The following is a 13,783-nucleotide window of genomic DNA, read 5'->3' on the forward strand; positions in this document are numbered from 1 at the left end:
GTCTACCCTCCACCCCTCTGGGGGCAGATGCCTAAGTTCCTCCCTCTTCCGTCTCAGCCTATCTCATCACTCCTTCTGCTGGCTATGCTCTAGTTCGTACAAACTAGTTCATCTAGTTCGGATGAAGCTGTTTGGGGGAAGACAACATTCGTTTGGAGATGACCCTAGGTCAACCAGATTGCAGGGGCTATGTGGCGCTCCGGAACTACAACTCCCAGCATGCTCCGGTGGCCGGAAGCCCCGCCCGCCGTGACCCGATGCATTGTGGAGGATGAGTCAGGAACGGGAAACTAGACTTTGGCAGGTGTGCGACAACTCTAGGTCAGCCTTTAGGGCGCCGGAGACCGAAGCGGTTCAGAGATGAGGGCAGCGAGAATGGCTCCGAGCATGGGGCGGCAGCTGCTGAGGCTGCGGGGCGGAAGGTATGTGTGTGACAGAGGGGAGGGGGACAGGAAGCCCAGGCACTGAGCCAGGACTGAACACCTACTCCCCACAGCTCGTGGTCCAGTGCGCTCTTGGGGCAGCCCCGGCCCGGCCCTGCCCGACGACCCTATGCCAGTGGGGTCGCCCAGGTAAGTGACAGCGACCTTTAAGGGATGTGAGAGCCGGAGTCCGCTTCGGCTCCCACCTCCCCGCCGCCGGCAGGGGTCTCCCTCTTGGTCCCTCCTAGTCACCTGCCAGTCGCCTGGCGCCCAAAGTAGGGGAAAGGGCAAACCAGGGTGCCCTGAGGATTAAACTAGGGGAAAGGTGTCTGATGCGCCCTCCCCTCTTCCGCTTTGCTCTTTTTGGCACTTCGGAATTCCTTTCCCCGGCCTCCTTAACCATCCCTTTCCCCAGGCGGCTGTGGACCAGTCTGATTCCCAGCCTTCTGAGGCTTCCACCAGGGAAAAACGGGCCAACTCGGTACGTGGCTCCAAGCTGTGGAGGATCTCAACCTGGGGCAGACCCACCCCACACTGTCCCCTGACACCCCTTTCCTTCTCCCTGCGCAGGTATCTAAGTCCTTTGCTGTGGGGATGTTCAAGGGCCAGCTCACCACCGATCAGGTGTTTCCATACCCGTCTGGTAAGGAAAGGAGTAGGCAGAGCCGGGCGGGGATGGGCAGCTTCCCCTGACCGTCTGGCCTGACCTGCCCTGCCTTCTCACCACTCCCACCACCGCAGTGCTCAACGAGGACCAAACACAGTTTCTCAAAGAGCTAGTGGGGCCCGTGACCCGATTCTTTGAGGTGAGCAATGCCAGCCTGAGGAATAGAGGGCGTGGTTCCCAATGGAGAGAGGTTAAGGAGCCTGGAGGTGAGATCCTGTGCCTTCCCTAGGAGGTGAACGATGCTGCCAAGAATGACATGCTGGAAAGAGTGGAGGAGACCACCATGCAAGGTCTCAAGGAGTTGGGGGCCTTTGGCCTGCAAGTACCCAATGAACTGGGTGGCGTGGGCCTCTGCAACACCCAGGTGAGGGAGTCCCCACAGTCAACTCATGCATCCGTCTTCTACTTTCTTGCCCCTGGGGCAAAGGTCTCTGCCATGAGCTGCCCTGGGGGCCTGTGGGATGTTTCTTAACACGAAACTACTTGCAGTTCCCAAGGGTCATGGACCTCAGCCAGGTTCCCAAGTCCTAATGGATCTCGAATGTGGGGATTGTCTGAGGATATGGTAGGGTACTTGCCTCCCACCAAGACCTAGAACAGACCCGCCAGTGTCCTCTGCCATTGGCCCACTTACTCTGTCTACTCACTTTGCAGGGACACCCAAGTTGGGTTCTTTCCTGCTGCCCATACTTCCCTGTTAAGACCGGGTCCCCATTTAGCCAATTACAGCCCCTAATGCCTGTTTCCCCTCCAGTATGCCCGATTGGTGGAGATCGTGGGCATGTATGACCTTGGTGTGGGCATCGTCCTGGGGGCCCATCAGAGCATCGGTTTCAAAGGCATCCTGCTCTTCGGCACAAAGGCCCAGAAAGAAAAATACCTCCCCAAACTGGCATCTGGTGAGGCAGCCCTAGAAGAGCCAGAGATCGGGGCTTGGCAGATTAGGCCGGCTGTACTTAGATCACTGCATAGCTGGGTGTTTTGGCTAGGGTAGGGGGGTCGGGGAGATTCTGGGAAAAGACATTCAGAATTCACTGAATATTGCCAGAGGCCTTAAAGGGGGATGGTTGTGCTCCAGGGGTGGGTGGTGGCACCAAAGTGCCTTCTGTGCCCATCGGAACCCAGGGTAAAGGAGCACTCTCTCTAACAGGGGAGACTATAGCTGCTTTCTGTCTAACGGAGCCCTCCAGTGGATCAGATGCAGCGTCCATCCGATCCTCAGCTGTGCCCAGCCCCTGTGGAAAATACTATACCCTCAACGGAAGCAAGATTTGGATCAGGCACTCTTCCATTTCTCTCTCCTCTCCACCTTCTGCCCAATCCAGGCCCCACTGCTCCATCCTCCATGCCCTGACCGCCTCTCGCTTTTCCACAGTAACGGGGGCCTGGCAGACATCTTTACGGTCTTTGCCAAGACACCAGTTACAGACACAGCCACGGGCGCTGTGAAGGAGAAGATCACAGCTTTTGTGGTGGAGAGAAGCTTTGGCGGCATCACCCAGTGAGTGGGCTGGGGTGGAAGAGGGGGAGCCAGGGAAGTGGTGGTACCGAGTTCCAGGGCAGATGGCTGCCATAGGTCACCCTGGGGATGTGTGCAAAACCCAGAGCATCTGGATAGCATGTTCCCTCTGGGCCTAGCATGTAGGAAACTGATTTCAAGTTTGGCTCCACCAACCATTGAGCCCAGAGCACAGCAGCAGGATAAAGCCAGGCCTCAGCCCTCTGGGTATGCAGGGGAATGCTGCCTGTACCTCTTTCGGGCTGGCTCATAAGGAATGAGGGACTAATTCCCCCCACCCCAATGGCAATTTCTCCATCCTGTCACAGTGGGCCCCCTGAGAAGAAGATGGGCATCAAAGCCTCAAACACAGCAGAGGTGTACTTTGACGGAGTACGGGTGCCAGCAGAGAACGTACTGGGGGAGGTGGGGGGCGGCTTCAAGGTCGCCATGCATATTCTCAACAATGGAAGGTTTGGCATGGCTGCAGCCCTGGCAGGCACCATGAAAGGCATCATTGCTAAGGCGGTGAGTACCCTGCCTGTCCCAGGCCAGCCTGAATCTAAGCCTAAGTCATACTGTCTCCCTTTCCATGTGTCCCTGTCCCCTGCAGGCCCTCCCTCCACAAGAGACCCCTCCCCACCAGCAGATCACTTAGTCTCCATCCATCCTGGACTGACTCTTGACTGTAGCCAAAGCCCATCCCTCCCAGTGCAGCCCAGCCCCCCTCCCAGAAAGAGGAGACTAGAGAACCATAGTGGGACACATGTGTCCTCTTCCAGGTGGATCATGCTGCTAACCGTACCCAGTTTGGAGAGAAAATTCACAACTTTGGGCTGATCCAGGAGAAGCTGGCCCGGATGGCTATGCTGCAGTATGTGACTGAGGTGAGGGCCGCCCCCTCGTCCCCAGAGCCCTTCTTCTCAGCTGGGTCAGACTACAACCCCCAGCAGCACCTGGGGCAGTGGGTCTCCAGCTTTACACCAATGCCCTAGGGGATGCGGGGAGGCATAGCCAGTTCAGCTTCCGCAGGATGGGGAGAGCCATGCTGTTCCACCGAGGTGCTTCCAGAGGTCCCTGAAGTGCAGTCTATCCCACCCCGCCCTCATCACTTCATCCGTTCCAAGAAGTCAAATGCCTGCAAGCCCCTGATGAACTGACCGGGGGACCAAATGCTTGGACGTGCCTAAGCCATGGCATTGGAAGGTGAAGGGAAGGGCCAAAGGCCAAGGCAGACCTGGTCTTGTAAGATCTGGGTGACCAGATCAAGTCTGATGCAGCTTTTTTCCATTTCACTTCCTATGTCCCAACCTCAGTCCATGGCATACATGGTGAGTGCCAACATGGACCAGGGATCCACGGACTTCCAGATAGAGGCCGCCATCAGCAAAATCTTTGGCTCGGTGAGGTCCCAGGCCTGTGGGCAGGGAGAGCCAGGTTTGGGAGCCTGGCTCCAAAAGCAATCTGGGGTGTTTCTGTTCCTAGGAGGCAGCCTGGAAAGTGACAGATGAGTGCATCCAAATCATGGGGGGCATGGGCTTCATGAAGGTACAGACGCTTCTCTGCCGGGGTGGCTGCAGGGCCAGGAGGAGGCAGGCGCATCCCAGCGGGGACGCATGATCTGTCTTCTCCTGCGGTAGGAGCCTGGGGTAGAGCGTGTGCTCCGAGATCTTCGCATCTTCCGGATCTTTGAGGGGACAAATGACATTCTCCGCCTGTTTGTGGCTCTGCAGGGCTGCATGGTAAGAGGGAGGAGAATCAGGGGGAGTTGGTAGGGAGGACGGTGAGTCCTGACTATGGGGCTCTCCTCCCCCACAGGACAAAGGAAAGGAACTCTCTGGGCTTGGCAATGCTCTAAAGAACCCTTTTGGGAATGCCGGCCTCCTGCTAGGAGAGGCAGGCAAACAGCTGAGGCGGTAAGCTTAAAAACCAGGGTGTGGTGGGGCGGGGCGGTGCATGGCAACTAACCAGTCACCCTCTGGCTTCCTCTTAAGGCGGGCAGGGCTGGGCAGTGGCCTGAGTCTCAGCGGCATCGTCCACCAGGAACTGAGTCGGAGTGGTGAGCTGGTACGTAAGCAGTCAAGGTGGAGGGGCAGCCTGCATCAGAAGCTGAGGGGCCAGAACCGGGCCTCATCTCACCCCGGGCACCATCCCATCTCCTCAGGCAGTGCGGGCTCTGGAGCAGTTTGCCACCGTGGTGGAGGCCAAGCTGATAAAGCACAAGAAGGATATCATCAGTGAGTGAGCACGACCTCATTCCCACCCCCCCCTTTCCTTCTCCCTCCCCCTAACCCACTCACTGCCCCCCTCTGCCAACCTATCTACCTGGCAGATGAACAGTTTCTGCTGCAGCGTCTGGCAGACAGTGCCATTGACCTCTACGCCATGGTGGTGGTTCTGTCCAGGTGAGGAGGCAGTAGGGGAGACCTGAGTCGCAGTGGTGGTGGTGGGGGGAGGTCCCTGGGCGAGGGTCACAGCCCAGATGTGTTTTTCTCCTGCTTCCCATTAGGGCCTCAAGATCCCTGAGTGAAGGCCACCCCACAGCCCAGCATGAGAAAATGCTCTGTGACAGCTGGTGTATCGAGGTGAGATCCAGAGTTACTAAGTACAGGGGGCTGGAGGGGATCAAGGGACAGTTCTGAACCCCCTCCTTCCCCCTCCCTCCCCAGGCTGCAGCCCGGATCCGAGAGAACATGGCTGCTCTGCAGTCTGACCCCCAGCAGCAGGAGCTCTTCCGTAACTTCAAAAGCATCTCCAAGGCCCTGGTGGAGCGGGGCGGCGTGGTCACCAGCAATCCCCTTGGTTTCTGAGTACTCTCAATTACAGCCTAGCCCAAAATGTGCCTTTTCTCAAGCCAAAGCCCAGACCCCTTTCCTGCCCATCCTGGTTCTACCTTGAAGGGGGCCCCAGCCCATGACTGTGCCTGCTCTCAGAGGGAGCACTTACTGCCTCACAAATAAAGTTTCCAACAAGTCACACTCTGCAACTGTATCTCTGTCCTTTCCCTTGCTGCCTGCCTCCCTCCCAAAGAAAGGAGCCAGAGGCGCAGGGAGTTTGCCCCTATTGCTTTATTTAGTGTTTATACAGGTGACTAAAATAAATAGAGTAACAGAGCAGCTACACGGCCCCCAATACCAACTACCCCAGCTTCCTTTGACGGCTGTCTAGGGGAACCAACCCCCTTCCACGTCCCAGGGTACCAATGACTACCCTCCCACCCTGCTCAGGACAGAGCTGACTGGGCGAATGGATAAGGAGGTCACATTTAGGGGTTAGAAGGAGGGGGCCCAGGAGACAAGGATTCTTCATATAAAAGAAAAATTATCTACTAAAAAAATAGTCCCCAAAATGTAAGAAAATCTATTTTAACCCCCCAAAAGGCTTATAAAAAACAATAAAGCTAAAAATAACCAAAGGTCCCTTGTTGAACCCCAAAGAAAAGGGGAGGAACCAGGCACTGCTGGAAAGTCACAGTGGCAACAACCTCACAGCAGACAGCAGCCCACATGACAGGCTGAGTCCAAGCACCAGAGGAGTGATGAGCACATGATTGACAAGACATCCAATCACAGGACAGGAGCACCAAACACTGACAGCCGATCCAACGTGGCCCCACCATGGGCTCTACATGACATCCACAAAGAACTCACTGGGGTTGCCCATGGCCATGTGGAAGCTTTGGCGGCTGGCGGTCAACTCTGGGGGCACAGAGCCCAGGTCTCGGACTGGAGGGGCCCCTGGAGGCTGCACTGCTGGAGGGACAGGGGGTGGGGGTGGCGGCATCATGACCACCATCATGGGGTTATAAGGGAGGGCCATACCAGGAGGTGGGCCATAGGGATGCAGCCCTGGGTGGGCTCGGAGATTGGGAGCACCCCCTGATGAGCCCCTGGATGGGGGAGGGCCCCCATCACCAGTCCCACCAGGTTCCCCACCCCGCCGAAGGCTGCCGCCCCGGCTGGAAGGCTCAGACTCACTGCCACTGCCGGACTTGGACTCAGGGGCCCGATCCTCAGGCCTCCCCGTGCGCCCCGCCCCCCCATCGCTTCGTGTCGACCCACTGCTCCGGCTCCCTGTGGGGAGAGAGGGGATAGGAGCAACTGAGCCACAGACCAGGTTCTTCAGCCTCCCCAGTCCCTGCTCCAGCCAGCCTCTGCTCCTTGGCTTTGTCTTGGCCCCCACATCCAGACCCAGCTATGTGGGGATTTGTCGGCAACTTACCCTCACTGTGCTGGCTGCTGGCACTGCCTCCGCCGTAGGTGTAGGACGAGAGCTCATGGTAGGGTGGGGGCTGAGGACTGTATGGGTGTGGGGCTGGGTACTGGTATGAGAAAGTGGGCAGTAGGGGCCAGGGGGTGGCTCCAGGCAGAGGAGCCAAAGTATCCTGGTCCGAAGCGCCACTGGAGCCATCATTATCATTAAGAGACAGGTTGACTAGGTCTGGAAGGCAGAGAAGAGATCAAGGATCATTGCGCTGAGAAGCCAGGATGCCAAGACATCAAATGAGGAACCGGGAACGGTTTCCCCACAAGCATCTGTGGCAGGGGTTAATGGGAGGGCCTCTGATAAGGAATGTCCCACCTGCCACAGCCGTCAGGGCAGGAACGTGGCGAGAGCCACCCTTAGACCCCGTCTCCCCTCCCCAGCAGACACAACCCTGAACCTGCGCACAGCTCATCCAGCACGACAGGGGTGTATGTCAACCCCCACGCCCATCATCAGCCAGTTCAGGGGCCAGTGAAGGACGCTTGCTGCTCAGCGTGCACAGCAGCCCCGGTTGGGTTTCTGGGCTAGGCCTCGGGCTGGAGACGAAGGACAAGGCCACCAGGGCCACTCTAGCTGGGCCAGGACAGGGGCACTCACAGCTCTCACAGCCACCACTGAGGTCTCCAAACACGTAATAGCACTGCTCAGAGAAGGTGATCTTGTTCACAGTGTGCCGGATGAGGCCCGCCTTGAGGAGCCCACTGGCGTACTTCCGGGCCTCACGCCGCTCGGGAAAGCCCTCCACGTGATGGTACAGCCAGTCCACCACATCCGAGCCTGGATTGCGGAAGACAGAGAAAGGCCTCAAGTTCTTCTCTCTAGCTTTCACCCCCTTTCCCAGTTTTGGCCTCCTCCTCTTCCTCCCCCACCACTTGCCCAGAGCCCAGCCACACCCAGGAAGGCGTTAGGGATGGTGATCTTGAGCCACATGCGGTCCCGAACTTCCAGTCCTGATTCTGGAGCGGCCATGGCCTTGGTCACAGACGCCATGTCTGTGTGGATAGACAGGCCCCGGCCCTCACAGCCTGATGGAGGACAATCAGGGAGTCAGAGTTAGGACCAAGGCCCATGGAGCAGTGGAGTCACACCACAGCAGGTGGCCTTCCAGGGAGCGAGGATGAGATGGGCCGGCGGGCTCACCATCAGGAAGAGAGGATCCAGAGGTGATGGTACTCATGGACGAGGAGCCTGGATAAGCTGGGAAGGTGCCAGTCAGTGCAGCAGAGTGTGAGACCCAGGCAGCAGGGTCGATCGGCTGGATGGGCTCATCTGCAACAGCAAAGGCCACCAGGATGGTCACCTCTCAACCACAGAGAGCCACCCCCGTCCCTCCTCAGACTCCTGTTCCAGCTCCGCCGTGCCCCCCTATCGTGCCACTCCCTGTAGCGTGGAGGCCAGGAGTACCCACTCCTGCCCCGTCCTCCTAGCTGCAGGACCCCTAAGCATCACTCACTTCGGGGGAGAGTGAAGTAGGCCTGGGGAGAGGGATCCCAGCACTTGGCCACCGTCAGCACAATGGGGCTGTGGGGAAGAGAAGGTCAGTCAAGTGGGGGTAAGGGCAGAGGCCTGAGGAGAGGGGAGGCCTGGAATGAGAATGGGTGAAGGACAGAAAGAAGGAAAGAGGAGAGACCAAAGGCATGACTGGGCCTGAGAAAATGATGGTGAAAGGCTCCACAACAAGGGTGACTAACACAGGTCACTCTTTAAGAACATACTGCTGAGTAATTTAAGAGAGAAGACACTGCACGACCCCACTCAGAGAAAGTCCCACAACAGGTAAAACTAAAGTGTGTTGTTCAAAGACATGTGTATGGCCAGTCAAATGAGGACCAAGCACACTGCTGTGGTGACGACCAAAAAATCAAGAGCCTGGTTGCCTCTGGGAGAATGAGACGCAAGGGGCCAGGAGGGGACACTGGGGGGATCCTGTGTGGATCAGCAAGCTTCTAGGTCATGACCTAAGCGGTGGGAACATGGCCACCTGTTCACCCCAGACTCATGACATCACACATTTTAGTTTTCTGAACTTTTTGACCAGCTCTATATTATGTTTCCCCACTCTGTATTATGACAAAACCAAAAAAAAAAGTGATAAGGCAAAGAAAGAGGACTGAGGACTTGGACCAGCGCACAGGCTCACCCTGGCTTGTGCACGATGTCCCTTAGCACCCGCACCGCATCATCGTTGCTCATGTTCTCAAAGTTCATGTCGTTCACCTGGCAGGAGGGACCATGGGTCAAAGGCGAGAGGGACGGGCTGAGAGCGCTGGCCAAGTCAGTGCGTGGCCCTGTTCCAGCTCACCTGCAAAAGCATGTCCCCGGGTTCGATGCGCCCATCAGCCGCCACAGCCCCACCCTTCATGATGGAGCCAATGTAGATGCCACCGTCTCCCCTCTCATTGCTCTGGCCCACAATAGAGATGCCCAGGAAGTTGTACTTTTCTGTAGAGGGAAGCCAGGTGATAAGGGGAAGCGCCAACTGCATGCCCCCCAGGGACCCTAGAGACCAGATCCTCCCAGCCCCTCCATACCCATGTTGAGCGTGACTGTGATGATGTTGAGAGACATGGTGGAATCAGTGACGCTGCTGAAGGACGAGGCCTGTGGTGGGCAAAGGGGAAGGAGCGAGACTGCCTCTAACACCCTGGGACAAGCCACGGGATTCCCGGACCTCGGACCGTCTAGGCCAAGGCCCGAACCCCCAACTTCCCCAAGGGAGGTCCAGCTGACCCACAAGAAGCCCCTCACCCTCTCCAGGCGGGGTGGCCGCTGTTTCCTTCGCCGCCGGTGGCGCTTGAGGAGGCGGGAGGCGCTGCTCTGCTCTGTGGAGCTGCTGAACCTGCTGGGAGGTCGGGCAGTAGTCATGGGGCCAAAGGAAAGGACGGGAAGGGGGGCTAGTGCCCTGGGGAGGTCCGAGGAGCCTCACCTGCTCATGGTGTCGTCCTCATCTGAGTCCCCTAGGCTGGTGCTCTCCAGCTCACTGGTCATGAGGGTGGAGGAGCTCTCGTACCCCGCCAGGTGGCGCTCCAGCCTGGAGGGGCCGCTGGGCCTGTGGCCCCCCGCTGAAGAGGAAGAGGCACCTCAGGAATCAGGCTCCTCACCGCATCTGGCCTAGATGCTTCTGTTCTGTGGGAGCCACCCCTCCCCAGCTCCCGCTCTAGCTGGCCTCCAGGCCCGGTTCCCCTCACCGCCATGCTCACTGCTGTCTCGCCTGCGAGGCCGCTCCCGCCTCAGAGACACCACTGACTCTGTTTCTGTCTCGGGCTCCAGGTTTTCCCGGCTGCTGGACACGTTAGGGCTAGATGGGCAGAGAGGGTTCCCGACCTCCATCAGTGGGACAGGGCCCCAAACCCTCGGCTTCCCCTCCCAGGGGGCTTGGATTCCCTCCTCATCTCCCTCCCCTGGATGCAAGAATCCCAAGGACTCACTGGAAAGATGGAGGCCTGGAGTCCCCAATGCCACTGGTCCTCTCTGGGGGCAGAGGGGGCAGAGGTGGGGGTGGAGGAGCAAGGTCTGTCCGAGGCTCGTGGGCTGGGGGAGCCATCTCAGGTTGCGGGTTATCTGATGACACTAGCTAGAAGGGTACCAAAAAAACACAGCTCAACAGGGAAGTGAAGGCCTATGAGGTAGGAGTAAGAGAAAGAACTAGAAAAGGCAACAGGGCCTGAGAGAACCTGGAGAAAAGCACACAGAAAAAAAGCAGCAGCAAGTGTTAGAGGCTCCAGAAAGAGAACACTGAGAGGCTCCAACTGGCTGGCTCTCCAAAGAGCTAAGGAGGAAAAACATCCCAACTGTCCAGTGGTTAGGACTTGGAGCTTTCACTCTCAAGGCCGGGTTCAATCCCCAGTTGGGAAAGCCACATGGTGCATGGCCAAACACAAAAAAACAAACAGGTAAGGAAGCAAACAGTCACAGATTCCAGCAGCTGAGATGGATGGGCACAGGCTGAGGCTTGGAGGAGCTGGGGAGTGCCAAAGGGACTGGTCTTCAAAGCCAGGCCGCTTACCCAGGATACTACCCTTCCATTGAAGCAGGGAAGGCGAGCATTGTCATCTGAAATCTCTTCCTTCACCACCCTGCCAAGAGAGAAAATAAAGGTCAGTGAAACTGGAACGGCTTTCCCCACTCCCACCTGCATTTGAAGTTTCTTCCAATCTTCATCCAGCTCAAGGACGTTGATTTCCTCCCACCATGGCAAATCCTCTTCTCTGACGTTGAGACACTTCACTCTTACACCCAAAAAATCACCAAACTGAATTCCCTTTCCTTATTTCTCCTTCTCTCCCCAGTTCATCCTTGGGCTCAGCGTTGTTCCAGAGCTTTCCAAGAGTCTGATTGAAACCTCTCAGCACAATTTCAAAGGCCTCCCCCTAAGGCTGCCCTAGCTGCCCCCAATATCTAACCTTAGAAGCCTCACAGGCAGCCACCCCATTCCACACACAACTGCCCCACAAAGACTTTGTGCTCCTCGTCTATGTCTCTAATCTTATGCTTTCCTTAGTTTTCTCTAACTCACTTTCAGATGGATGTTCAAATGTACTGTCATCTAGTAACAACACCCATTAGATCAAAGAATGGTACTTAGTAGACTGAGCTCCTAAGGAGTGGTGGAGTCCAGATCCCCGTTCCTCTGTGCTTCACCTGGCAGAAACTCTGCATTAAGCAATTTGCTCCTCCTGACAGACCCCAAAGCCCAGCCCTGAGGGCGATCTCACCCATGGGTTCCTTCAATGGACCGAACTTGCTCCTTCTTTTCAAGCACCACACGGAATCATCAGTGCTAATTTTGTTCAACACCAAGTTCAACCCCAAGTCCCTGACCACACAGCAAAGTACTGATGCTGCCTAAGCACTAACAAACACCTGTTGGCTAAACTGATAAACATACTGATCAGGAGACATTCTGCCCTGAACGCTCTCACACACATTCACCCCCAAAATTAGGACCTCCTGTCTAATTAACCCTTTAGACTAATATGATTCTAGGACCCTGGATATATGTCAACTCAATCCCATCTATTATTAACGTGATGACACAGCCCAGCGACTACCAATCTGTCTCAGCCTAACACTTGTATTCTTCACAGCATAATCCAATCTCAACACAGTCCAACCTGCCAGGTGATTTTATCCTGTATCCTTGTAGCCTAGTTCAAGAAGTAGACTCCATGCTAATAAAGACAATGACCATTTACCAAGAACATACATACCATGCACTTGTACCAAGAATTTCACTCTGGTTAACTGTTTCACAGATGAAATCAATGAACAAAGTTAAATGCCCCAGGTTACATAGTGCTGACGAACAGAAGAATCTTGAATTTCAATACAAGGTAACTGCCAAGACAGTACCACCATCCCAACGTCCAGGTCTTTCTAGATAAAGTCCAGTCTGCTCAGCTTTCCCAGAATCCAAGCTATCCCAGCCTAAGCCAGCCTCCCTTCAAGAGCTGCGATTGAGGACAAACAATACAGTCCTAAAGGTATAAAACACAAAAAGGGCTACCCTGAATTATTTAAGGTTCCAGACTATCCCAAATTATCCAGGATAGCCCAAAACTATTCTAGTATAGGCTAGAATGTCCCCTCACGCAGCTGTCTACACCAATATAGACTAAAATATCCCAATACAGCTGTCTGTACTAACATAGACACGGTCAGCCCTGTGTACCCCTATATTGAGTATCCCCAAAAAAACTAGAACCCCAAAGAAACAAAGATCAACAGAACCCAGTGTAGACCATAACAGCAGCCCAATACAGCACACTGCCTTAGTACAGACTAGAATATCCCCCAAACAATCCTATCTGCCTTAGTATCAGAGAGAACATCCCAAATTGGCCCAGTATAGCCCAGTTGACATCAGCAGGTTTCCCAATATCCCTCCACAACCTGTGTGGCACAGGACTGCTCACAATGTAGTTACCAGAGGATACATCAACCTACCTCATCGCTGTCCAGAACACCCGAAAATAAATCAGTGTACTACTCTAGTATAGCCTAATCTTCTCTAATCTGGTTTAGCAGTGCCCAGTCTGTCCTCCTACAGCTCCGTGCGCCTCAATCTATCCAAGCATAACGTTGTCCGTCCTGGGATAACCAATCTACACCAGCACAGTAAAATCCGCTCCACTAGTGCCCAGAAAATCACAGCATGTCCCAAGGTAGCCCGATGCCCCTCAATATCACCCGCTCCACAAAAGCACAGCCCCCATCCATCCTGTTCTAGGCCTCGCGCTCACCCGAAATCCTGATCCATAGACTTGAAAAAGTACTTGGCGCCCGCGGGCCGCTGCAAGACGCTCTTGAAATCGCCGAGGGTGATGCGCTCGGCGGGGACGGGGATCTTCACCAGGTAGGGAGTCTCTTCTTCATCCAGGTGGTAAATCACCTTCGTCTCCCCAACACCACCGCCCCCCGCGCCGCTGCCCGCCATGGTCTCGCCCGCGCGCTCCCGGGCTCCGCCGCCCACCCAAAGGGGCTGTTCGCCCCCGCCGCGCCTGCGCAGTCCCGCGAACCGACGCACGAGCACCAGAACCGACACAGCGCCAGAGAGGTGTGAAAGGGAGGAAGGCGGGGGTCAGCGGGGTGGCGGCGGCGAAAGGCGGGGGGGGGGGGGGCGGGCCGTGGGGCGCTTCCCAAAGCCGCGGGCTCCGCCGCCGCCGCCGCCGCCGCTTTCGCGAGTGCCCTCCAAGCGCCCCGCCCACCTCTCCCCACGTCACGTGATCAGAACCGGACCACCCCTTTTCGAAACGCCTCCACCACGTGATCCTCTCGTGGTCACGTGACCTCTCGGCTCCGCCTAGTACCCCCGCCACATGATTGCTGCTTTCAGCAACGGTCTCCCAACCTTCTGCGGCTCCTCCTCCTTGTGTGTCCGCACCCGCGCCCTCCGACTACCCTGACCAGGCTGGGCTTTGCCCTCAGGGG

General features: G+C 56.4%; 2 protein-coding genes and 1 non-coding gene across 7 annotated transcripts; 1 reads left to right on the top strand and 2 right to left on the bottom strand.

Annotated features, from left to right (window-relative positions):
* ACADVL (acyl-CoA dehydrogenase, very long chain) lies at positions 265-5,565 on the top strand. Of its 2 annotated transcripts, XM_005693483.3 has the most exons (20): positions 265-422; positions 497-572; positions 838-903; positions 993-1,065; positions 1,164-1,228; positions 1,319-1,453; positions 1,844-1,988; positions 2,240-2,369; positions 2,465-2,590; positions 2,917-3,115; positions 3,370-3,474; positions 3,904-3,990; positions 4,073-4,135; positions 4,228-4,329; positions 4,406-4,503; positions 4,582-4,654; positions 4,752-4,824; positions 4,920-4,992; positions 5,097-5,172; positions 5,257-5,565. In XM_005693483.3, the coding sequence occupies exons 1-20, from the start codon at positions 361-363 to the stop codon at positions 5,395-5,397; spliced, it is 1,968 nt and encodes a 655-aa protein (XP_005693540.1). In that variant the 5' UTR covers positions 265-360; the 3' UTR covers positions 5,398-5,565. The 2 variants fall into 2 exon arrangements, with proteins under 2 accessions (XP_005693540.1, XP_017920042.1); XM_018064553.1 differs by lacking the exons at positions 3,904-3,990; positions 4,073-4,135 and having other exon boundaries at positions 266-422; positions 5,257-5,563.
* Positions 3,517-3,610, bottom strand: MIR324 (microRNA 324). Its single transcript, NR_129700.1, has one exon. It is a non-coding gene; the product is annotated as a microRNA 324 (primary transcript).
* On the bottom strand, positions 5,638-13,579 carry DVL2 (dishevelled segment polarity protein 2). 4 transcript variants are annotated; one of them, XM_018064549.1, is made up of 15 exons: positions 13,096-13,579; positions 10,860-10,929; positions 10,282-10,427; positions 10,042-10,151; positions 9,780-9,915; positions 9,602-9,692; positions 9,385-9,454; positions 9,156-9,295; positions 8,994-9,070; positions 8,307-8,374; positions 7,994-8,122; positions 7,747-7,878; positions 7,451-7,630; positions 6,809-7,027; positions 5,638-6,660 (listed from the first exon to the last, which is right to left on the bottom strand). In XM_018064549.1, exons 1-15 carry the CDS (start codon positions 13,287-13,289, stop codon positions 6,212-6,214), a joined length of 2,211 nt encoding a protein of 736 aa, XP_017920038.1. In that variant the 5' UTR covers positions 13,290-13,579; the 3' UTR covers positions 5,638-6,211. The 4 variants fall into 4 exon arrangements, with proteins under 4 accessions (XP_017920038.1, XP_017920037.1, XP_017920040.1 ...); XM_018064548.1 differs by having other exon boundaries at positions 9,602-9,695; positions 13,096-13,508; XM_018064551.1 differs by having other exon boundaries at positions 10,054-10,151; positions 13,096-13,466.

Source organism: Capra hircus, chromosome 19 (genome assembly GCF_001704415.2).
Source record: "Capra hircus breed San Clemente chromosome 19, ASM170441v1, whole genome shotgun sequence".
Lineage (NCBI taxonomy): Eukaryota > Metazoa > Chordata > Mammalia > Artiodactyla > Bovidae > Capra > Capra hircus.